The sequence below is a fragment of the Siphateles boraxobius genome, unplaced genomic scaffold (genome assembly GCF_051911475.1).
Source record: "Siphateles boraxobius isolate OS27281-9 unplaced genomic scaffold, OSU_SipBor_1 33, whole genome shotgun sequence".
NCBI lineage: Eukaryota > Metazoa > Chordata > Actinopteri > Cypriniformes > Leuciscidae > Siphateles > Siphateles boraxobius.
This window is the reverse complement of record NW_027508953.1, coordinates 10,735,092-10,760,486: the sequence shown is the minus strand read 5'-3', so window position 1 is coordinate 10,760,486 and position 25,395 is coordinate 10,735,092. Positions and strand designations below refer to the sequence as shown.

Sequence of the window (25,395 nt, the reverse complement as noted above, 5' to 3'; positions counted from 1 at the left end):
GATGCAAAAGCCTCTAAGTGCTGAAATTTGAAATTTTCTTCTACAATGATCGTTTTTATCAAGCTCTTATATTTAAGTTCAGTAATTTCACTTAAATGACAATCAATAGGTCATTTTCATTGACATTTAATTGAAATTAATTATCTATACGTGCTTGATAAAAATTTTCATTCTAGAAGAAATTTTCAGATGGCACTTATAGGCTTTTGCATCAGAACTCTTCATATATATATATATATATACATATATATATATATATATATATATATATATATATATATATATATATATATATATATATATATATATATATATACTAACATTGCGTGATACTATTTCAAAGTGATTTCAGTCATTTTGACAGATAATAAATTGTATTTACCTGTGAAAACAAACCTGGAAAGAGACGTGAGGATTTGGGGAGAGAAAAAAGAGAGATTGTTCGTGCATTCCAGTGAATTATTAATGACATATATCGTAAATTAAAATCGGGAGAACAGACCACAAATGTGCAGTAGGCTATATGTTGACATTTTTAGCGGAATGCAAAAGGAAAAAATAAAATAATCATGAGGAAAAGAATGTAGTGACTGAAAAGAGCTCTTGCCATAGATATTCTTGTTAACATGTCACAAAATACTAAGTAACGTTAATTACAACATTAATGTATAACAATTGCTTTGAGACTGAAGTAGGCTACTCAGCATATCATAAATCAATTTAGAATTTTTTTTATTATTTTGAGTATTTTTAATACAGTACAAATAGTTAATAGTTAAGTGCAATCAACATATTTGGAGACAAACAAGGAAATAAAGCTAATGAAAATCGCTTATGCAATGCATGGTGACGTACTTCCGGTGACGTACTGTTTTGAAGACGAGTCAAAGGTTGGGGCGTCAGGCGGATCGAGGCGTCAAGTTTTCTGATCAAATCGAGACATAATAATTAGCTTCGTCTTTTAGGTCATTAAAAACAAGTTGTACGAAACCGCTGAAAACTCGTGTTAAGTTGAAATAGTACTTCGTGGAGTCGAAATGGAGGCCGTTCCCAGGATGCCGATGATTTGGCTGGAGCTGAAGGAAGCTGGAGAGTTTCAGTTCAGTCCCCCTGTCAGACAGGTGAGAATCCAGCCTGTTACACAACAGTGATCAGCTCCAGAGAGGATCATTCCTGTTATGCACTACCTTTTGATTTCCGTAACATAAACTCAGTAAGGAATTAATAGATATTTGCCTGTATTGTAATTAAGGGAAGTTTTACGTTACATACGTATCGGTAAAAGTATTTATTTATTTATTTTAATATTTTCACACACGGTTAACTGAATGGAAAGCGATGAAAACATATAAGTTACACTGATTACAAGTTAGGATAGTATTATTAAGAAAACGTTTTGTTTTAAGTATTTTGATGTGGATATATACATGAAAATGAAGAAACGCCTTGAATATTGCGCAATGTTCCAAGGTCAGTTTTTCATGTTTCACAAATTAATATTTGCCTCTTGAAACATATTATTCTATTTATAAGTACTGCATAACAATCAGACTCAGATCTGTAATTTTATTCAAGGAGCTGTCTTTTTTTAATGATTTCAAGGGCCTATGTTACTCATGGATCCATTTAACAGCAGTTATTATGAAACTGATATTTTCACAGCCTTTGTGCTTGTAAGCATTTGTCTTGTGTAACCTGGTCATTTGAAAACCAAATCATCTCCCTCGCTTTTGCGAGCCTTATTTTTAAACATTTGCATGAAGCCAACAAAAGGACCTTGCCTGGTCAAGATTGTTTCATACTGTGTATGACAGTAACATTGGTGTCAATTGCATTGGATTGCATTAGAAGAAAAATATAACAGTATTCTTTCCCCCTCTTTTGTCCAAGTACATTCAAATAAACTATGGTGAGAACCCTGAGAACTACACTGAGTCATTGAAGAGGCTGGAGCAACTTAGACAGGTGGGTTAGATCAATAGGATTGTGGGAAATGGAAATAGGATTGTAGTTGTACAGTTGTGTCTATGGTTAACAAGCTTTAAAAAGGTTCTTTATTTGTATTCTTTAATCTTATTCTCAGAGTGTGATAAACATCCCAAGAGATTTTGAGGGCTGCAGCACTCTTCGAAAGTACTGTGGTCAGCTGCACTTTCTGCAGAGTCGTGTTCCCATGGCAGCTGGCCAGGAGGTTGCAGTGCCCGTGACTTGGTAAATTGATGCCTACTTTGATATAAGACCGTGCTTGCTATGTCGATATGCAAGTTGTGTGGTAGTCATGCCATTTTAGCTTTCATGCTTTCTTTCTGCTCGCAGGACGGACATTTTTTCTGGGAGGAATATCACACATGATGATATTAACTATGAGCAGGCTTGTGTCTTGTATAACCTGGGTGAGTTAAATGCGGTCAAAGCATCAGCACATATATGGATTACTGCAAATTTGCTTTGCTTAGTAATTCATCTATCAACAATCTCTCTAATGCATTTTAGGTGCATTGCACTCGCTGCTGGGAGCTGTGGATAACCGCCTGTCTGAGGAGGTGAACATGCACTCGAACATATATTTGCTATTAAGAAATCTTAAAAAAAATGAAATGCCTAACCTTTTGCTCCTTGTGTGTGCATGCGTGTGTTGGTGTGTTAAGGGGATGAAAGTGTCCTGTACGCATTTCCAGTGTTCTGCTGGGGCTTTCACTTATCTCAGAGACCACTACAATCATAGCTACAGCTCTGACATGAGCAGCCAGGCACTTTCAATCAAAATCAGCCTCATGCTGGTAAACACAGTCTATCACGAAAATGCTACTTTTATTACCTGGGAAAATCCACTTTAATCTGACAACCTCTCATCTCTTTTTCTGTTTCTATCGTTTTCTCTGAAGGCACAGGCTCAAGAGTGTCTCTTGGAGAAAACTCTACTAGACAACCGAAAGAGTCATTTAATAGCAAAGATTTGTGCTCGGGTATGAAGTTCTGTACATGTGCTTATCTGTCAACATCACAGATGGACTTTGATTCACAGAGCATTTGCCACTTCAACACTAATGTCTGATTGCAGGTGTGTGACTATTATAAGGATTGCCTGAGGCTGCTGGATAATTCGGAATGTGTGCCAGGAAGGATTCAGAAAGAGTGGGGGAAACTCATCAGCATGAAGATCAGCTACTTCAGTGCCATCACACATGTGAGACCATCACACTCACTATGCGGTGTATATTAAAGGGATAGTTCAGACAAAAAAGAAAATGATGTCATCATTTACTCACCCTCAAGTCGTCCCAAACCTGTATGAATTTCTTTCTTCTGCTGAACACGAAAGAAGATATTTTGAGGAATATGGGTAACCAAACAGTTCATGGATCCCAGTCAAAGGGGTACATCAACTGTTTGGTTACTGACATTCTTCAAAATATCTTCTTTTGTGTTCAGCAGAAGAAAGAAACTCATACAGGTTTGGAACAACCTCAGGGTGAGTAAATGATGACAGAATTTAAATTTGTAGGTGAACTATCCCTTTAATGCGTTTTTGTAGATTTGTTGGTTATTATCATAAACCATGCCTCATTTTATTTTCATTAGTTACACATGGGGAAGCAGTCAGAGGAACAGCAGAAATACGGAGAAGCAGTAAGTATGTGGTTGTGTGCATTCGTTTTTAGCAAAGCATAATTTGGAATTGATTTTGAATTGAATGTGCTATTATTTTACTATTATATATTATTATTAATACCGTTAGTAATATTTTTATTTATGTTTTGCTGGCTGATATTTGACATGGTGTACCTGAGTATCACTGCACAATATGGGCATAATATCCTCTGATGACAGTGTGAGGTCGCATGCTGTTTCTCCACAGGTCGCATACTTTCAGTACTCTATCGACAAACTTAATGAGGCAATTAAGCAGAGCAAGGTAAAGATTCTCAAACACCCGCACACAATGCACCTGGTCATTAAGCACTTTTACATGTGTACTCATCAACCTTTTCAGGGTCAACCAGAACTTGTACAGGAAGCTTTGAAATTCACTATGGATGTGGTTGGTGGAAAGTAAGATCTTAAATTTATTACTATGATAATACCCAAATAACATCCTGAGTCTTAAAAGTTTTCAGTGTATGCTGTAGTGTTTAATCTCTCAAAGTCTTTTAAAAAATATTTGATTAATGTGATTTTCCTACTTTTTGTCTGTTTCAGATATAACTCAACTAAGAAGGACAATGACTTCATTTACCATGAGTCTGTGCCCGGTCTGGACACATTGGTGGCAGTAAAAGGTATACAAACAGCTCTCATATCTCTTTTAAAGGTGCCCTAGAATGTGTTGAAATAATATTTTAATTTTGTCTCTGATATCTACATAAGGGTATGTGGCTTATTTAAGGGCATTTAAAATGTCCAGATATGGTTTTACAGGTCCAGTTTCAACTCTAGAAATTGGCCCTAGAATGAAATGGTCTGTTTTTACTTTATTTGGAAGGGTCATGAATAGTAATGAGTTCTGCTCTGAAGGGCTGTGGTGCACTCTGAAATACAAGCGTGCAAAATAATAATATGTCAGTTTTCAAAAATTAAAACATTTTAACAAATGGACTAACGTTAGATACCTTGTCAAATAAATATAGCTTCAACTTATGGTTGTAGAATGTGACGTTAGCTAGAAGGATCGAGTGAACTAAATTAACGTAGTTAGCCCCTGACGTGTTGATGAAATAGACGAAAGTACAATTATTTGACAAAAGGGAATTTACATATGTATCTAAAAAGTATTATTTTGTAGATATATATGACAACACAGGTAAGAAATATTAACCTCAGCGTAAATACTTTGTCATACTATTTAGTTATGTATGCTCGTTACTTGGAGTTTGATATTGGTTACTGTACTAGGATCTTGCGCTGGATCTAGATAACACTAAATCACTACTTACCGCTTGCGGGAATATAGTTGGAATTACCCCCTTCTTCAGTATTAGACGCTGAGAGAAGCCTGCTTGATATTGTCCCAGGTTTGAAAATAAGTCTGTGGTGAAATGGGCAGAGCAAACTAGCAACTTTGAATTAAACTGTTGCGGTATCCGATTATATATAAACATCAACCACGCCTGTTGACACTCCTTTTCTCTGGGAAGGGTATGAAAAGTCTTCACATTCGGCTGCGCAGTTCCGCCTGACACTTAACATGGGCTGGCATATGCAAATTTTTGGAGGCGTACATATTAATGATCCCGACTGTTGCGTCACAGTCGGTGTTATGTGGAGATTCGCCTATTTTTCAGGGGTGTTTTTCAAAAACGAGATTTAAATAAGAAGGAGAAAATAGTGGTGTTTGAGACTCACTGTATGTCATGTCCATGTACTGAACTCTTGTTATTTAACTATGCCAAGATAAATTTAATTTCAAATTATAGGGCACCTTTAAAATTTTCTTAAAGAGCTTAGAAATTATTATTTAGTTCGCATTTGTGACATCTGCTACACAGGTGCATCGTTGGTGAAACCTCTACCTGTGAGCCTAACTGATCAAAGTGTCACTGGCCCTGACCTCTTCTCTAAACTTGTTCCCATGGCAACTCATGAGGCATCATCCCTTTACAGGTCAGCCTGTACATTGGTAACATGCTTTACTGATGTGTTACTTTAAAAGTGTATTTAGAAAGTTTCTGTTTTTAACCATTATGCCTCTTTTTTTTCTCTCTCTCTCTCTCTCTCTCTCTCTCTCTCTCTCTCTCTCTCTCTCTCTCTCTCTCTCTCTCTCTCTCTCTCTCTCTCTCTCTCTCTCTCTCTCTCTCTCTCTCTCTCTCTCTCTCTCTCTCTCTCTCTCTCTCTCTCTCTCTCTCTCTCAGTGAGGAGAAGGCAATGTTACTCAGGGACATTGTAGCTAAAATAGAGGACAAAAACCAAATCCTTGAGTAAGTTACTCATAAAAACAAATATTGACCTAAAAATATTCTGTCATAATTTTCTCACCCTCAAAGAAGGTTTTCCAGGTTTCCAGAAATGAGCAAATACTGACAGAATTTCCATTTTTGGGTGAACTAACCCCTTAAAAGTGAATTTACTGTGTATCTATATGCTTTTACAGTAGCTGAAATTTTTTCCTCTTCTCAATTTATGCAGAAAATTTATGGAGTCTCTAAGCAGTGACGCGGTGTATAAAATTGACATGTTTAAATCTCTGCCTGATGTTGTATTGGAAAAATGTGCATTTCTCAGTGTAAGACCAGACACTGTTAAGAACCTCGTCCAGGCCATGCAAGGTGAGAATATACGCAGACAAACAAAATGACAAAAAATAATGACAATTTTTTTTTAATTTGTGATAATTAAATGTGCAGTCTGCCATCTTACTGTATGTTTAGTTTTTTTTATAAGTCATTTCAACATTAAAACACGATTCTATGATCTTTAGTTCACAAGGATTCTATGATCTGTGAAATGTTATGTCTATGATATTTGACTAATTACCAATACTATTAAAATTTAATTTATTATTTACTATTATTGTTTGATTTTTATTTTGATTGCTTTTTATGACAACCAATCATGTGTGTGTTGCAGCACTATCTAATGTTTACACTGATGTGGGTTCATCTCTGGATGAGGTCCGTAGTGCCCTTGAAGAAGATGAGGCCGGAGAGAAGAGTTTAATGGAGGTTGTGGGGCAGAATGGATTGCCTGCCAGGTCTACAGTCTTGCAGGAGATTCAGAAAGAGTTGAAGAAATATGAAGCTGCTCATCAGACAGCCAGCAACACCAACACCGAGCTCCACAGAGCCATGAACCAGCACATACCAAACCTACGCCTGTTACAGGGATCTGTTGAGGAACTCAGAAAGAGCCTGCCCCAGCCACAACTCAGTCAAGGTAAACGTGTTTTTTACAGATGTACATTGAAAGACATAGAAGTTATCTGTTGTGAGTTCATTCATTATCCCTAAAAATTTAATTATCTCTTTTCTTCGTAGATGAAACATCATCCTTGCAAAAATTGAAGGCTATTCTTGCCAAAGTTGATGAAATGCGAAAGCAGAGGATCACATTGGAGAGTCAGCTTCGTGACCTTATTCATAAAGATGACATCACTGGAGTCCTGGTTACCACAGATCGTGCTGAGATCAAGGTTAATGACCAACTGAAACTGTACTGCCTTTTCTTTATCGCTTTATGCTGTCGATTCATATTAAACGAATGACCAGTCAAAAATGTCTTTTCCTCTATCCTCTCTTTCAGACATTGTTTGCGGAGCAGTTGAAGAAATATGATCAGCTGAAGGGATATATAGAACAGAACTTGATTGCTCAGGATAACATCCTGAAAGCCCTGACAGAAGCAAATGTGCAGTACGCCCCTGTCCGCAAGACACTCATTCTCACAGAGCAACAGTATGTTTTTGTCTGTGTATTTATATAGTCAAAAGACTCCGATTTCAAGTGTTAGTATCAGTTTCAGTGACATTGTATGTAATCTTCTCATTTTGTCCTGAAGATGGAATGGCACTGTGCAAGCCCTGATTGCCTCATTTGAGGCATATGAGGACTTGATGAAGAAGGCGGAGGAGGGCAGAGACTTCTACAAGGATCTGGACAAGAAGACCTCTGGCTTGTTGGACAAAACTAAGTCCTGTTGCCAAACCAGAGAGAAGGAGCGAGTTGCCTTGCTGGAAAAGTAAGTTGTCTCAAGTAGAAGGGTACGATATTGTGCGGTCACCGTGATTTTGCCAAGTAAGACATGTTCCTGGATCAACATACACTGTTTGAAGAGACCGACACCTGGATGTATAGGATCAAGTACCTTGACTTACATTAGACACAATTCAGATTTCAGTAAATTTTTAGATTGTGGGATGCCTATGTTTAGATTGAATCTGAAACATTTATCATCAGTGTGAATTATGAACCAGTAGACTACTACCAATTAATACTAAAGGTATTCCTTTTCAAATGGCTGTTTTTCAACAATGTATCTCATTCCATGCTTGTCTGACATACTACTTTCTGCAGGGAGATTGAAAAAGAGCAGCCTCCTAGACCTGCTGCCCGAAAACCTGTAGTCGGTCAGAAAGTTGTTGGTTCTAGGACTGGCCCTTCCAGTCTTGAATCTGTACGTCCTTCTGTTGCCTCTTTTGAAGATCTCCCACAAGAACTACAAAGCCTCCCTCCAAATCTAAATTTGCCCAGAGGTCCAGTACTTCCCAATCCTGTTCCCCATGGTGGAACCCATCTTAGCTGGCCACAAGGGGAAAGCCCATTTCCCCCAACTCGGTTCCCAAACCCCCAATTTCCAACTACAGATCCAAAGCAACAGTTGTCTCACAATCTCCCACAAAATCAGGCACCTTATGGCCAGCCCTTTGCTCCCATGCAAATTCCTGGGCTGCCACCACAGCAGTTCCAGGCAAGATCAGCTGGATACATCACACATGTCCATCCTCAGGTTAATCAATCGAACACTGCACAGGTGCCTTCTCAGGGGTACAATCCAGCTCTCTGGCAGCAAGCTCACGGTGGGCCCATTGCTCTTACAGGAGGTTATCCTTTGCCTCCACAAATGGGACAGATTCCTCAAAATTCCATTAGGCCTGGGTTACCCGGACAACCACAAGTGTCCTTGCCAAACTCTTTTGGGCAGCACATGCCAACTGTCATGACTCAGTCTTCCTCTGTCCAACAGATCATACAGGGAACACAGTGCCAAAGCTTTACCACCCAGCCTAGACAAAGCATCCCCTCAACCGCACCAAGAAGTGCATTTCCTGGGCAAATCCCCTCCCCCTTCCCACCTGGACAGGTCCAACCTCCAATGCCAGGCCAAACACAGCAACAGTCTGTCCTCCCCTCAGGTTACCGACCTGCATTAGTTCCCCACATCCAACCCCAGCATGGTCTAACAGGCCAACAGACAGTGTCCCATCCTCAGGGAGCCCTCATTCCAGGGCAAGCTCAAACTCAGCCTCAGTGCAGTCTTTCCAATCAGTTCCATCCTGGACAACTTCCACAAAACATGCCTCAGCCTTATATGGGTTATGCCGCCACATCTTTTCCATCTTTGCAACCTAGGCAAATCCCTGCAGCCCAACAAGTACATCCAGGTTCTCAAATCTTTCCACAGGCACCCTTGAGCCAAAATCCTCAAAATCCTTATGGTGCTCGTCCACTTAGTCAGCCTCAAATGTCAGCAGGAGCTGTACCACCACAAAGTAATATGTATTCATTTGCACCAACACAGATGGGCCAACAACCTATGGGACAACAGACCATTCCACCCCAATTCAATACCATGTTTAATGGCCCAGGGGGGCAATCCATGTACACTCCTGGTCAAAGCCAATTACTTGGCCTTCAAAATGTGGCTCATCCATCATCAGGACAAGCAGGTGCCCCAATGATGGACAATCCAGTTCCACTATCACTTGCCACTACCCTCATTCCTATAACATCACCTGTTCAGGTTTCATCCCAGAACCAGATTTCCACTCCTAGACCTGGTGTGCCATCCTCTTCCACATCAAGTGCTGCTCCAACTGATGAGATGAGGTCCGAATCCACTTCTGTTCTGAATTTTATCCAGAACAAGGTGGATAATCTCAGCATTGAGTCCTAAACTGATTGTGGAGTGGATCAATTCTCAAACTCAGTTATAAAAGCAGTCTCTTGCTGTGTCCCATACCAAGAACTGTACATAAGCCGTCAATGATAGTCAGGATACCACACAGAGCTCAATCAAATATGACGGGGGTGTCAACAGGGGGGTGCTGAAAAAATATATTTTTGGTGATTTGGATTCTTTCTCTTTCACAAGATATTGAGGGCACAACGTCTAAACACACTAACACTGACCTTTTCTACATGTATAGTACTAACACAGAATTACACTGTACTTTCTGAATCAGTAATTACAAACTATATCTTACCAAATGTGCTACAAGAAAAAAAGGAAGCCGCTTTTGCCCTGTACTTCTATGCAATTGTCTGATATTATGTCAAGTATCACTCTTTGTATTTCTATTCCTAAATAGCACTTTAGTCTGCACTCTGAGTGATGACAATGATGATGAGGAGATTGTTTTTCTTTTCTTTTTTTATGCCATTCTTTATTCTTTATCTTTTTTTGTAAACACTGCTTCCTTTTAACTCTGTATTTGACCGTAACAAAACCATAACATTTTCATTTTATAAAAATGGAAATGCTTTTAAAACTTGCACTATTGTTTTATGTGGAGATGTTGCTTCTGTATAAAATTAAATATTAAACTAGCTTACTTGAAAATGTGTTTACATTTCTACCTTTATAGAAAATTAGCAGCTCTACGCACCCGGTCTTGTGCAGTTGTTCTCTTCCTTGTAGACCACTTCAAGCTTGCTCAAACTGTATGGGGAGCATCTTTCCCCATTGCAGTGACATCCAAGCCAATGCTTTGAAATTGTTCCCTATGTCCAGTATTGTTTTAGGGTCCTTATAGTGAAAGGTAATTTTTCATTAGTCTTAAGATATGTGTCCTCCCACCCATCACTCCACACCACACCCCACTTTACGCATTAAGACCATTCTTAGAATTTTCGCAGTATGCATTCCTGGTTAATATAGTATACAAAACAAAACCTACAGATTGTGGCGTATAATACAATAAACATATTGTTATGTGCTAATGCACCATTGTTGAAGGGTATTGTTAAATGCACCACTGCCTTAAAATGGCCATATGATGGCACTGTCTGGTTATGTTCTGGTCATGTAGGATTGTCTAATGAGCTTGTTGGTTCCCTCTTCACGGGTTACTGGAGCTGTCTAGATTAAATCAATACGCTTCAGTTGCTTCAGGCACAAAGAACCAAAGAATCACTACTGGCACATCCTGCAGTAAATGTATGTAAAGAATAAAACAGGGATGCTCAAATTGAGTCAGCTCTTTAGACTAATCAAGTCCATAAATGTTTGGATCTTTTTTAAAAAATCTCTTAAACTATTTTCATATTTTCATAAACAGTTCAGAGAAAGGCCTTGGATAAAAGGTAAAAAAAATTCACTCTATGCTTAATGGGTAGTGACTGTAATCTAGTATTGAACCGTATTGATGCATCTCATTGCGTGTAAACATGAAATGGCAAATACAAGACATGCATGCAGTGTGTTTGTAGCTAGTCAGAAACGGTTTGTCTTAATGAGCTCAAGAGCCCTTTACTCTTCTATAATACCCAGTCTTTTAATTCAGCATTCTGTGCACGCCGTCCCTTGCTTTTGACTTGGTTTGATGGAGTGAGCGCTGGGAGAGGAACTGACCCAGTTTTTTCTCAATAAGATGGTTTTGGCTTGGGCAGAATAGCACACTCTTAGCATTGATGTTTTGTTAAGAAATTGGTTAGAGAACATGGTATTAGTTTAGATTATCAGCATAGATCAGTCAGTCCTCTCATAAACATTGCATGCGGAAGACAACTTTTCGACAAATATATTACAGTTTTATACTACAGATTTATAGAAACTAGTTTTTTAACAAAGATTTTAAGGCAAGTTATAACTGGTCCAAATTTGAATTATTTTAAATCTGTTTTGCGGTAAAATAGTACTGCAGAAAAAATAAATCTTATTTTTTTCGATAATTTCTACACATAAAAATTATATCACATTTTTGTCCAAGGAACCAATAATAAACAATGTCAAATTAAACAATTCTAAAATTCTTTATTCTCAGTGAAAGTATTAATCTAACATTAAAAACACAAAAAGCACCTTGTTAATAATAATAGTTATCAATTTGTTTGTATACCCTGAATGTTTATAGGTTACAAATGTGTATGCATGTGTGTGAATATAAATGTGCTGTTTGACAAAATACAACATAAAACATGGCACCATAACACATCCGAAAACCACTTTTGTATCTGTAATACCAAATTAACAACTTCTAATCAACTTCTTATTTTCCCTTTATATTCCTGTTGCACAACACTGCTATTTTGTCTTGCCATTTCTATTAACCTTCATGGTGGTACTGTGCGGTTTCGTTTCATATTCATATATTGTTTCATGTCCAAATTAATGTCTTTGTTCATCCAAAACACTCACTTGTTAACAATCAATGTCTCATAATTTCTAACAGTCAAGACATATTTCTTTTGTTCAAGTCGTCGTACATCAGACAGTTTTGAAGACTTCCACTCGTATTAAGGTGTGTAGGCCGTGCCCAGGTGAGGGCTGGATGACCCAGAGAGCACTCCAGGTAAGGAGTGCGTGCTAATGGGGCTGTAGCTGGGTTCGGAGCTGCGCCTGGAGCAGAGCTGGGACAGAGGCCTCCCCTGTACGGATCTGCCCAGAGGCCGGCCCAGGCCGGGGGACTTTTTAGGGGATTTAGGGAGCTTGTAGAGGAAGACGTTGTAGTGAAGCGGGGGGGTTGTTTCAGGGAGCATTTTCACCTCTTTGGGGAGGAGCAACTCTAAGTCGATGGTCACACCACCCTGGACACGTACACACACAAAGTACACACAAGCATAACAACACAAACAGGAATCAAAAAGCACACAACACACAATTACACAAAGATGGACACAAACATATGATACAAAAAAAGAAAAAAGCTAGAAACTCTAAAGAATTTAACAAAAATAAAGCACATGAATTGTTGATAACTCACTCATGAGTAAAAACTGGAACCTACTAAGTCATTGTTTTAAGAACATTAGTTTAAGCTGAGTGATGTCAGTGTTGACACCAACCTGTCACAAAATATATGAAGTGGGCATGACTCAGGAGCAAGTAATCAGCTTGCAGGAATTGATCTCAGATTATCAAGCATATGCAAGTTGAAGTAAACAAAGGATTGTACTTCAATTACACTTTGTGTTAAGAAGAGGGTCAATCTTTTTCAAGGCTTTTGTAATACTTTATTTTGTGGCTCATTTTCAACTTTCAAATTTACTAGACTGACTGCCCACTTGTTTCTATCTAGCCTGCTCTTAATTGCTATGCAGACATCTGGCATTTATCACCAAATGTTTAACTTCTTTATCAGAAATTCAGTTGTTCAACAGATTAGATTTAAGAGCTCAGCTTCTGGACTAATCCTAACCCTAACTCTCAGGGGAAGGAAGTTTTTCTAAATTTGTCCCATTCACATAACAGATGGGAAACTGGTATTAGCTTAAAGTGCACCTATTATAGTTTTTTCGAATCACAACACACCAGACTGGGCCTTCTGACCAATCAGAGCAGAATATGCTTTCAGAAAGGAGGGGTTTAGAGAGACGGAATCTTCAAACTAACTGTTTCAGACTATTTGAGAAATGCATATTATGAGAAAATGTAAATATTTTGACAGTGGATGCATGTAAAACTATTGTGGAGACCTCAAAAACAAAATGAGGAACCTTTAAAATAGCATAATAGGGGCACTTTAATCTTGGTTTTTGCGTTAGAATTAATAGACAGAATTCTGATGATAATTTGATCTATCTTTCTGTCTATCTATCTATACACACACATATATATGTAGGCTATATATGTGTGTGCGTGTGTGTGTGTGTGTGTGTGTGTGTGTGTGTGTGTGTGTGTGTGTGTGTGTGTGTGTGTGTGTGTGTGTATTTTAGCCATTTTGCCAATTTCCTTTGCCAACTCGCAACCAGATTAGACAGAAAATGACAAATGTCATGAATATTATTCATGTTCCCTTTCGAAAGGGAACTCGCACTGCGTCGGATCGCTATGGGGAACGCCTCCGCGTGAACCGGTGTCTGAAACGCTTATCTAAATCACGGCAATCCTATTGGCCGGTGAAAGCCTATGACATCATCACTAGTGCGACCCGGAAGTATATAAGGGGAGCTTGGAGAACATGTCAACAACTTTTTCATCTTCAGGGACTGTTTTGTTTGTACACTTCAACCTGAAAACTTCAAAAAGGCTTGTGAAAAACGCTTCAGGAAATGTGTCTAAGATATTGATACTTGACACACAACTTGTGTGCTTATTTTTTGGGCTCAGAGCATGCACGATCAGTTCCTGAGGGATCTGCTTGTGCCACTGTGAGTGTTTTCCCTTGAGAAAACTCCACTCTCGTCTGCCCTCTTCTCGAGGGAAGAGGGACAGACATCTGTACCAGGCGATTCAGGTCCCGCTCGCACTGAGGCAGACTTCGTGTTTGTTTTTTTCAGAATCGTGTTTGTTTTTTTTCAGAGGGAGCTCGCTGAGGAGGTTGAAAGAGTTGTTAATCTCTCACGCCCTTCAGAGACTCGCGAGAGTGAGCTGCAGGATGAAGATGTGTTGTCACTAACATCCTTTGATCCATCAGCGAGTGCTCTGCTTTGTATAAAAACAAACAGCCAAAGAGACCAGGAGATGGCTGATGAGGGTGAAGAGGATGTACAACCCAAACCCTCACAGCCACCCTGCACCGCGAATGTTAAGCTGTTTAGTGTTATGAGTGTTATTGAATGCGCTTCAACGTGGCTTCTGCTGTCGTTGGAGTACGTGAGGGAAGAGCCAGCTCATGACAGACTTGACGAATGGTTTCTTTCCAGTAATAAAGCTCCAGCTCTCGTGAGCCTTCCATTTCTGCCGGATCTACACAACTAGATCAGAAAGGCATGGAAGAACCTGTATTCAGCGTGCATTCATCGACATCAGCGAACTATGCTGATGTTGAGGGGATGTGCGAACACGGGTATGTGTCGATGCCCCAATTGACGAGATGTTCCCAAACTATTTCACGGCTGGAGAGGTATCGACACTAAGTGCTCCGGCCCTGCCTCTTATAGGAACACTCCACCGTTTTTTGAAATAGGGCTTATTCACCGTATCCCCTACATTTAGATAGGTGGGCAAACGCATTTTTGTCTCAGTGCATGCATTGTTTTAGTTTGGCAGCGCTGCCGCTAGCTTAGCATGATGAATGGAATCCTTTGTTGCCAGCATGTCTTGAGTAAAAGTGATCCAAAAAAAAAAGAAAACCTAATTACTTCTTGTGGCCTGCGTATTCACAATAAGTACAAATAGCATGCAGATTAAGACTAGGAGATTTCCTAGGCAGATATTGACCTATGACTATATTGGGGTGAAGCACAGGCGAAGCACTGCTACTTGGGCGCAACACCTGAAATCCCCCAACTTCCATCAACATACCGGAGTGACCTGCACCGAGTATCTTCGCTTTTGGATTGTGTTGAGTTTGAGAAGTTACAGCTTCAGTTACCGCAAACATGGTAATTGCCTGCATAGCAAAAGGTTGCAAGAACGAGCAAAGGACATACACTCACACCACCAGTTCGTGTTGGTTCTCATCCTCACGTCCTCTGTCTGTTGAGCGATCGCAACCTCCTCCTCCTGTCGTTCTATTTCCAAAGCATGCAGCTCCTCTTCTGAAAACTCTGGTTCGTAGAGGTATGGTTCTGGATCTTGACTGTCTGAGAAGTCAACCTCTTCGTCTCTCACAAAATCCACCATGTTCATCGCCATTCACTATGTCTACTGTAGGAAAAATAGCCTGCTACTATTCACGCCGGTATGTTGACGGATTTCAGGTGTTGCGTGATATCTCTGCGCCCAAGTACAGTGCTTCGCCTGTGCTTCCCCCAATATAGTCCCAAGTAATATCTGCCTAGGAAATCGCCTAGTCTTAATCTGCATTGATATATGTACTCGTTGTTAATACGCAGGCCACAAGTAGTAAGTAGTGTTTTTTTTAGGTTATTTTTTTAGCACTTTTACTCATAACATGCTAGCTGGCAACAAAGGATTCCATTCATTATGCTAAGCTAAGCTAGCGGCGGCTCTGCCAAACTAAAACAATGCATGCACTGAGACAAAAATGCGTTTGCCCACCTATCTAAATGTAGGAAAGTAGGTGAATAAGCCCTATTTCGAAAAACGGTGGAGTGTTCCTTTAAGCCACTAAAATATGACAGCACGCCTAAATGGCAGGGCATATGAGGTGGCGGGTCTGGCCGGCGATGCCTTGCACACAATGACGGAGTTGCAAGCATACCAGCCTGATCTGCTGACAGATTTGAAGCATTTAAATCTCTCACCCCAAGTGCTTCTTTCATCAGCCTGAGGCTGGACCTATTATGAGTTATTCATTCAATTTGGAACCCTTCTGTAGGTCTGGCGTTGGGTTTGGTAGTAAGTGAGCTCTTTCGTGCTCTTTTGGTGATAGGCCTCCATTTTGTGAATGTCGTTTAGGCCATCGCTCAATGGGCAGCAGGTTGAGTTCTGTAGGGCTTCTCCCTTTATGTGAGTTTTTAGTAAGGTTGAATAATAGGCCAAGCTTATACTAGAGCAGCAGTTCTTCTCTCACTTTAGAGAGTCATTGAGATTGTAGCTCTGAACTTCAGTCACTTTATATTCATGTGTAATATATTCATTATCCTCACAGGGCAGCCTCGATTTCTGGCTTAGGCTTAGTAACTAGGAAATTGGTGGCGGTTTGCTAAGCATTCTCGCATCGAGCCTCTCAGTATCTGAGTGTAGGTTCCTTAGAGCTAGAGCCCATCAGGATAAATTATTCCTGTAAATCTAGTTGTTCCTAGTACTGGCCTCCTTTTACTACAAGAGTTGTCTAGACAAGGCCCGCCTTTTACACTAGGCGTAAAAATGCTAGTGGTGTTACAGGGTAGATAGCAGCATAGGTAGCAGGCTATGTCCAAAAACCCTCCCATGCAGATATCTCATGGGCGTTGTCAGGCCTTTTCTCTCTAGAAAGTAAGCAGAAGTATGCTCAGGCCACTGTCCTTTAGAGCTGATTATTGTAGCTAGTTTATCAAGCTAGACATTAAAATTGAAAAAGGGGCGGTTTTTTTTCCGCTGAGCCCCTTGAATAAAATAATTCAAGTCATAAGGTTGAATGTCGTTGGCCGCTTATTCGGGCCTCCATTTGCTTGGGTTTAGTAGAGAATGTAAAATCTGTCTTGTTGAGTATGCTCCCTTAGAGCCGAAGCGCTGCCTGGGCTGACGCCCTTGACATTCTAAGCTGTAGGCCTTACAGTAGGCCTCCTTGATAGTCCGGTAGCGTAAGATTGTTTTCCCCTTGCTTTAAAGGGTTGATAGCACTTCTGCTGAGTACACTGCCTGTTGGCAATGTAAACCTTAGAGCTGGAGGCGCTCCCCTTATTACGGTCCCTTTCAGAGTGCCCAGCCTCCTCAGGGCCCGAAGCACTGTGTTGATCCAGGATTAGGTTAGATCCAGGTTAGAAAACGCTATGCTGAGTTCTACTCTCCAGGGTCCCTGTCTCTATGATCCGGTCTGTGAGTGATTACTGCCAGTATCTGTAGTCTTCACTATCGGATGCCTCCACAACTAAGGCAAGTAATACTAGAGACTCTGTTTAAAAAGCACTGCCCGGGCTGACGTCCGTGAAAGTCAAAGCTGAGGCAAAGGCTAAACCTAACCAAAAGCTTGGTCAATACTTATCAGGTTTTGAGTATAGTGTTCCAGCATCTATCTGAGGATCGTTCTGTATGAATACTTAGCTCCCTAAGTCTGTTCGGAAGGTCGAAGGACTCTCACAAGGACTCCCTGTTAGATCAGCCCATTAGGGTCCCTTTCAGAGTGCCCAGCCTCCACATGGCTTTGAAGCACTGTGTAGATCCAGGATTGGGTAGAGTTACTCCCCTCGTTCGCAAGGGTTAAAAAGCGCTATGCTGCGTTCTACTCTCAAGGATGTCCGTCTCTATGATCCGGTCTGTGAGCGATCACTGCCATTATCTGCAGTCCTCCCTGCAGTACCTCCACAGGTGAGGCAAAATATGTTAGAGACTCTGTTTAGGAAACAGACAGGTTGTTGGCAAAACTGGATAATTAAATTAGACCAGGTCAGCCTCCCTTATGGCATGTGGGGTTGACTTCATGCCTCCCTCAGAAAGTGACTGGACGGGACTCCTTTGGACCCCCTGGCCATATTCCCTTAAAGGAACCCCTTTCACGGAAGTTGTTGGTTCCAATGCCTTTGAGCAGCCTTGGTAGGCCTTCATTGTATCGGAGGCCTCTTTGAGGCTTATAGTTTGGACAGTGGCTGTAGGGCCGGGCTATTCAATTGGCGGCCCACGGGCCAAGTCCGGCCCGCCAATCATCTCCATATGGCCCGAGGCCACCCCAACCTCCCTCCTCTTCTTTTCCTGGCGGTGCGGCTAAATTTGGTTAGATATGCGCGAGACCGCAGTGGCGCCTGCAGCTGTAGCTATACGCACTGTGTGTGTACCATGAGCGTTCCGATTGACCTGAGATATACTTTTTTCAGTCCGAATATTTCAGCAGTTATTATGTGCGTGTCCCGTATTTCTGTCGACTGAACCAGCGATATCAATCATTCCTGGTTTAATCATTTGGTTCGATTATTTCCTTTCCATGAATTGGCCAAACGCGCTTGCATAACGGTCTGAAACGTTTCGGATTCGTTCGGACCGTTCTGTCACTGAATCATCTGAAGCTGTTTCTCGGTCAGTAAGAACAAATATTGCTGCTTTCAGTTGTTTCACTAGTTTACTTTGAACTACGCAGCACGGCCCAGTGGATAACGGAACGCAAGCTCAAAGGAGTTGCGTTTACTCGCGGTCCCGGACACTATTATCAAACATTGCTGCGACATCCAGTGAGAAGCGTTTCAATCTGACACATCTCTCTGTTACAAACCACAAATCACTCAATGATTTTAACTAGTCAACATTCCCAACACGACTGATGAGGTAAATAGCAGAAACATTGTGCCATGAACGAAGTTAGAAGACTAAATCCCTAATCACCACCTTTACAAACATTTACCATGAATGTACTGTAGTAATTTACCATGGTTTGGGGAGATATGTGGAATATTTATATTGAATACTATGTTTTAGTCATTTATATTGCATTAGATTTATTAGGGGGCTAGAGAAATATATAATTAATTGTGTGTATCGTTTTTACCTGTTTAGGCATTTTTTATACAGTGGTAGTGAGTGAGTAGCCATGCATGGTTTTACCTATGGTTACAAAGTCTCACTGTCAGAATATTTTAATTTAAGCCTATAATAATTATTAATAAAATAATTCTAACCAATAGAATATGTGATCTTGTATAATCCATATATTTGTACACAGCTGTAAATAAGTTATTTATTATGGTCTGATAAATCTGCATACTGTTGGCTACCACATTTCCAAGTAAATAGCCTACAATACTTTTATGTTTACTTTAGCTTACTTATTGATACGGTTATGTTTCAATAAATAAGCTAAACCCATCGGCCCACCACAACTTTTCGATTTAATAATCCGGCCCTCGAATGAAGCTAATTGAATAGCCCTGCAGTAGGGAATACTGTCACTGACAGCATTGTGACCCGAAGAGGGAGCGTTTTTGGCATTTCAGTGAAACTGCCGTTTTTTTTAACGTTTTTTGTCACAGCCATAATTTGACATGCACTCCCCTCAGCATGGCAGCGCGGGTAGATCGTTCCCCATAGCATTCTGACGCAGTGCGAGTTTCCTTTCGAATAGGGAACGTCTCATGATACGACTGTAACCTTTGTTGCCTGAGAACAGGGAACGAGACACTGCGTCTTTTCCCCATGCCTCGGGATGCCTGCTGAACAGTCCCTTCAGACGATAAGTTGTTGACATTTTCTCCAGGCTCCCCTTATATACTTCCGGGTCGCACTAGAGATGATGTCATAGGCTGTCACTGACCAATAGTATTGCAGTGATTAGATAAGCATTTCAGACACCGGTTCACGGGGAGGTGTTCCCATAGAGTTCTGATGCAGTGTCTCTTTCCCTGTTCTCAGGGACCTTAGGTTACAGTTGTAACCTGAGATGTTTTGTCCAAACCCAATTTGTAAAGTCAACCTATAGTCTTACTATAGAGCGTTGTTATGAGGGTGAAATGTCCAGTGTGGTTAGCAGCAGAACCTAATGAATGCTATAGCCATGCATAGGAGCGAAGCAAAAGAGTGAGGAGGAGCAGTGAAACTGAAAAGGAGTCAAAATGAGAGCAGGGGAGTTTAGGAATAAACTGGCACTCAATTGAATTGGTAAAATGTTTTATTCCAAACAAACTTACTTTATTTATTCTCATTTTTTTTTATCTCAATAAAAAAAAATACAAAAACAACTTCCATTACATAATAATTAGTAATCAATTAGTTTTAAGACACAATGAGCTTTAAAACTGTATGATACCGCATATAAATATCAATCCAAGCAGTATTTCTAAATTTATATTCAGACATACACTGAATAAGTCAACAAGCATCAACAAATCTCAGAAATATATATTTTTAACTGTCTAAATAGCTATGTTATTTCCCACAGACGTTTTCTTTTGCACGAAAGAACACCAATGCATGCTGACTTGAGCAAGGCAGGACAGACAGAAGTTCATAAGGTGAAGGTGTCACAGCGGTGAGGGCTAAAGGCAGGGGCGTCAATTGGGTATGGCAGGGTATGGCGTCTGCCATACCTTGGCTTCCTGGTCAGGTCAACGTAATTTTTTTATTGCAGGATTAATGGAGTTATATTACTAAGGCTACGGGAGACATTTAATTTTAATTGTTTAACAAAAGAGAAAAGCAAGTAAATTAAAGCGATCTGGTTGTTATATTTGTGTCACATCAGTTTAACGGCGCTGCAAATGTGTCTATTTACAATGTGATTTTGTAGCGGTAAGTATTGTAGCCAATCACAGGCATTTCTGTTGAAAATAATGTCCAATCAGAGGAATTGCCGGTAGTGAGAATCTGCTCAGTATTGCTCAAATAGCTGAATGAGTTTGTTTAGTGCAAGTTTACTTAGTTCTACATGCACACGAATCATCTCATTATAACAAACATAGCGGACATGATGTAAATAAAAGATTCATTGTGAAGTTTAGTCAGATTCATTGTTTAAAATGGGAGTTTTCGCACTCAATGAGTTTGAACTGAACTGTCTTACAGCTTCAGTGATTGTAAATTAAGCACTCTTAACTCAATGCCAATAAGTGCTCCTCTGCTGCCATTGTTTGTATTTCATCAAGTGTTAGTTTTCCTACATCGTGAAACTTTTAGTCATAAAAATTTGGACAATCTTTGAAGGATGAACAAAAAATATTGTTGGTCATCACATTAAAAATAACATTTAAATTGGATAATATTCAAATTTTTGAGCTTTAACTGCTGGAAAAAGTTGTGTGAAGAACTTAATTCTTATAACAGTGGTCAATTATTGTCTAATTTGCTGGGTTATGATCAAAGCTAAATGTGATTCATCACCACACACAGTTGTTGTCACGTCCAGGAAGCAAGATTTTGAGATGTCATCAGAGTTCGCCATACCTCGAGTTTGGTGAATTTGGCCACTGGCGCCCAAAACCGTTGGATTGTGGGGAGGAGTGTGTCATAGCATAGCGTGACTTAGCGTGACATACATAGTATAACAAAGCTTGACATAACATGATGCAGCGTGACATCAGCAGTGACAGCAAGCAAGTACAAAGTGAATGTGGCAACGCCAACGTGCTGGTAGGATACTCTAGCAATAGGAACTTCAATGTGCACAAAAATAAGTTAGCATGCTAGTTCAGTGCTTCGTAGCGGTGTCCCAATTCAGAAGCTGCATCCTTTGCAGGCCAAATGCATGTCAATGGTGCGGCAAAGGCTGTCCCATTCGAAGTTTCATTCGAATGCCGCCTACAAATGCTTAGTGTTCCCGGGCCACGAAGAATAGAACGAGTGGATCTTTCACAGCACAGCCTATACCAAGATTCATTGAATGCTAAGTGACGACAGGATTTTTTGAGAGAAAATGTTGAATTACACTGTTTGTTTGTAAGTATTGGGTTCAAACTTACTTGAATATCTAACGATACAAATGTTAAAATATATATTTTTAAAGTGGTTCTAATGTTGACATATCTCACCAAGATATACCACAATTGATTTTTTCCACTAATTAGAGAATTTTAGTAATTCCAAGGGGCCAAGTGGTGTCAAATGTGTTTTGTTACAGTCACAGCGCCAGTCTGTGGCAATAGGATGTTCCTACACGTTGTTCATGTTGTTCTGCAGTGAGTTTACCTCCTCTGCATTGTCCTCTGTGGCGGCCTTGTCGTTTCCGAGTTTTGGCGTGAGTGAGTTCTGGTTGTTCAAAGACTCGTCCTCTTTAGGGGGAGATTTGCATGGCTCTTCTTTGCAAGAGTCATCCTATGGAGCAACACACACACAAGATTACTACAAGAAAAAGAAAGTAACAAAATGTGACGCCCTATACCCTTTTACACCTAGCATTAACATCTCAAATGTTTTTTCGGTGACCACTTTCAAATACAATAACACAATCATATAAGAAGTCATATGGACTTATTATATTTATGATACTTCTGTGGTGGTATTTTGGAGCTTGGTAGCCCCTAATGACAGTGTATGGGGAAAAAAACTGGGTGAACACACACAATGACATTTGGAATGGCTGGCATGAAGCAGAGTAAATTATACCTTTATTTTCCCTAGCATTTAACACTCCACATTGTTATTTTGGGTCTCTCTTGTATATTGTTAATCGTCAATTTTTTTTTATTTTTATTATTTATTATGTATTATTTATTTTATTTTCTAATCTAATATTCAGCAATAATATTGATCAGACTAAACTGTGCTGGATGATGAAATCATTTTTTGCAGAACTGCTTTGTAGATGAAATGAACTAATTTAATAATGATCTTTTCAACAGAACTGAATCAACACTGACTTCAGCTGAACAACAGCTTAAATGTAAATTTTTTCCTTTTATCACTGTATCACTGCTTTGAAACGGTCTGTATTGTATAGCGCTATATAAAAAAGGTGATTTGAATTAAAAGGGAACAAGATGGAGACAAGCCATTGTTATTCTTTTATTCATTATACAGCACTTTGGTCAACTTCGATTTGTTTAAATGTGCTCTATAAATAAACATTGATTGATTGAAAATTAGGTATGGGTGAACTATTTCTTAAATTTCTTCCTAGCTGGTTTAAACCCCTAGTTTTAGTGCAATTATGCGTTATGCAAGTCTGTGGCTGCATCCAAAATCACATACTTCCCTACTATGCAGTAGGCGAAAAACGGTATGTGACTAAGAGTAGTATGTCCGAATTTACAGTACTCATAAAAGAGTAGGCAAACAGTACCCAGACTTATTATTTGAGGCGAGATTTGAGGCATTCAATGGACTCTTATCGATCATATGAGGTCATGAGGGAGGATATATGAATGACAGTGAAGCGAAGCAACTGATGCTGGTAGGTCACATGATTAGGACAACATGGCAATATATCCAAATTTCATTCATACTACACACATTCATTCTATACAGAACGTTTTCTGTACATTTTTTCTCATACCTAGAATATCTAAATCGACTGCTGGCGGTAGATCCTTTTCCTATTTAGCACCAAAACTTTGGAACAATCTTCCTAACATTACCGGAAAGCAGACACAGTCTGTCAGTCCAAAGCTAGACTAAAAACACATCTCTTTGACCTAGCATTCACATAACACTCTATAGACTTCTATAATTCAATATTAGGCTGCTTAGATTAGGTCAGCCGGAACTGGGAACACTTCCATCAAATCCTGATGTACTCGTTACATCATAAGAAGAATGGCATCTACGCTAATTTTAGTGTCTTTGATTATCCCGAGGTTTTCCCGCAGCCTGCCGGATCCAGGCCGTTTCCAGATCTGACGAAGGACTTTCGCCTGGACCCGATGACAATGCAGTGCTGAAGTGCCAACTAGCCTCTCCCTATGGAGGATCCCTATACCACTCTACAGATAAAGCGTTGTGGATTTTTTTGGTTCGCGTACCTACCCGAAGTGATAAGATAAAATAAAACTCTGCATCAAAATTTATAGACAAGACAAGTAGTTTGTTTAGGCATGGTTTGTAAGGAATTACAAACCTGCGCACATATATTCAAACACACATAAATATAGAATCAATTCTTAGTGCTCATGTGAACGCCATCAGCGTCTATCACAGGTTCGCGTTTAAAGTCTGTTTAGAGAGAACGGTGTCGTCTTAGCGGCCCCCAATTTAATAACAAACTATCATTTAGACGGAAGTGAATCAATCAAAACTAACTTTAGCTGGAATTTTTTTTGTCCAGAACCACTATAAAACTAAACCAAACTCTGTTACCTTAAATTATATTTTTATCTCTGTCAAGCTGCTTTGAAACAATCTACATTGTTAAAAGTGCTATATAAATGAGGATGACTTGACTTGACATTTTTAGCGGTTGGCAAGTAATTACTTATTCAAAATAAGTACCCACTCAAGAGAATAGGCAATTTCGGACGCAGCCTGTGGCTCTTTCAATTACCATGCAGTAATAAAAAAACAAAAACAATTCTGACGTAAAAAGTATGACAACAAAGACAAATAATAACTTATTTTTTTATTTTAATAGAGTTTATTTCGTAGTAATAATTATGAGATAAATCAATTAAAGTGCCCCTATTATGGTTTTTCAAATATTCCCTTTCATGCAGTGTAATATAGCTGTTTTTGGATGTAAACACTCTTCAAAGTAGGCCTAAAAAAGTCGAAAGTCCGCGATAAATAAATTTTATAAAGTTTCGATTCTGAACCCCCTAAATGTGTCATCTGTAATTCGAATCCCACTGTGTGATGGTTAAATGTCACTAGAAAATACATTTGCATAACGCCCACCTATGTTGTACGTTGTCCACCCGCAGACAACTTGACCACCCCACAACAACACGTAATTTTACTGAAGACTGCTTCTCAAATCTCAGAGTTCAACGTGGGATTTGCAAAACAAAACACTTGCTCTGGAAAGATGGGCCAGTAGCCTACCCAGTTTATTTGGACCAGCTTGCTCCTCAGAATCACAACCTGTAAGTATGATTTAATCATTGATGAATATATTTTCTAATGGGTGTTCAATTTACGTAGTTTTGGGTTTTATATTGTGTACGTTTACGGCTAACATGTTAATGGCTTACTGAAATACTTCTGCTAAGCAGCTGTGTGTTCATTAATGCAGATTGTCTGTCATTCTTACTACTTTGAGTAAAAGATGGAGCAATGGTGGAGCAAAAATTGATGTTTTTTAACACACGTTAAAACAAGTCATTCACATTAGAGCTCGGCTAACGTATGCACTGTTATTGATGCAGTTCCCGCTTGTGCTCTGCAATAAATGAGAAATATACATCGGTTTGTTGATGGACATACACTTATTAATGCTGATGGTGAGGAATTACAGTTGAAACATTTCATAATGTACCTCAAACTGAGTAGTGTATCACTGAGAAATGTCCTGCTCAAGTCGTCCTTGAGATTGAGGTTCGGGTTCAATAACTAGTTCTTCCAATGTTTCATCATCGGACTCTCGCTGGGGATTGATATGGTAAAATCAACATCATCGTAACTGTCTCT

At 39.7% G+C, this 25,395-nt stretch overlaps 2 protein-coding genes across 6 annotated transcripts in view; one reads left to right on the top strand and one right to left on the bottom strand.

The window, feature by feature from the left end:
• The first annotated feature begins 838 nt into the window (after nucleotides 1-838).
• Nucleotides 839-10,272, top strand: ptpn23b (protein tyrosine phosphatase, non-receptor type 23, b). Its single transcript, XM_077195510.1, has 20 exons — nucleotides 839-1,121; nucleotides 1,891-1,965; nucleotides 2,084-2,211; nucleotides 2,317-2,393; nucleotides 2,494-2,543; nucleotides 2,649-2,780; nucleotides 2,886-2,966; nucleotides 3,062-3,187; nucleotides 3,583-3,630; nucleotides 3,860-3,916; nucleotides 3,995-4,053; nucleotides 4,201-4,280; nucleotides 5,487-5,601; nucleotides 5,850-5,915; nucleotides 6,124-6,263; nucleotides 6,565-6,870; nucleotides 6,972-7,126; nucleotides 7,237-7,388; nucleotides 7,492-7,671; nucleotides 8,007-10,272. Exons 1-20 carry the CDS (start codon nucleotides 1,038-1,040, stop codon nucleotides 9,604-9,606), a joined length of 3,711 nt encoding a protein of 1,236 aa, XP_077051625.1. The 5' UTR covers nucleotides 839-1,037; the 3' UTR covers nucleotides 9,607-10,272.
• Nucleotides 10,273-11,665: 1,393 nt separating this feature from the next.
• The window catches only part of cspg5b (chondroitin sulfate proteoglycan 5b), a 42,319-nt gene continuing 28,589 nt past the window's right edge, over nucleotides 11,666-25,395 (bottom strand). For 3 of the 5 annotated variants that reach the window (XM_077195513.1, XM_077195514.1, XM_077195512.1), the window contains 2 exons: nucleotides 22,024-22,149; nucleotides 11,666-12,458 (listed from right to left, as the gene is read on the bottom strand). In XM_077195513.1, coding sequence (XP_077051628.1) covers nucleotides 12,168-12,458; nucleotides 22,024-22,149 — 417 coding nt within the window. In that variant the 3' untranslated portion in view covers nucleotides 11,666-12,167. Of the gene's footprint in view, nucleotides 12,459-19,993; nucleotides 22,150-25,395 lie in introns of those variants that run through there. The other 2 variants (XM_077195511.1, XM_077195515.1) reach the window with 2 other exon arrangements.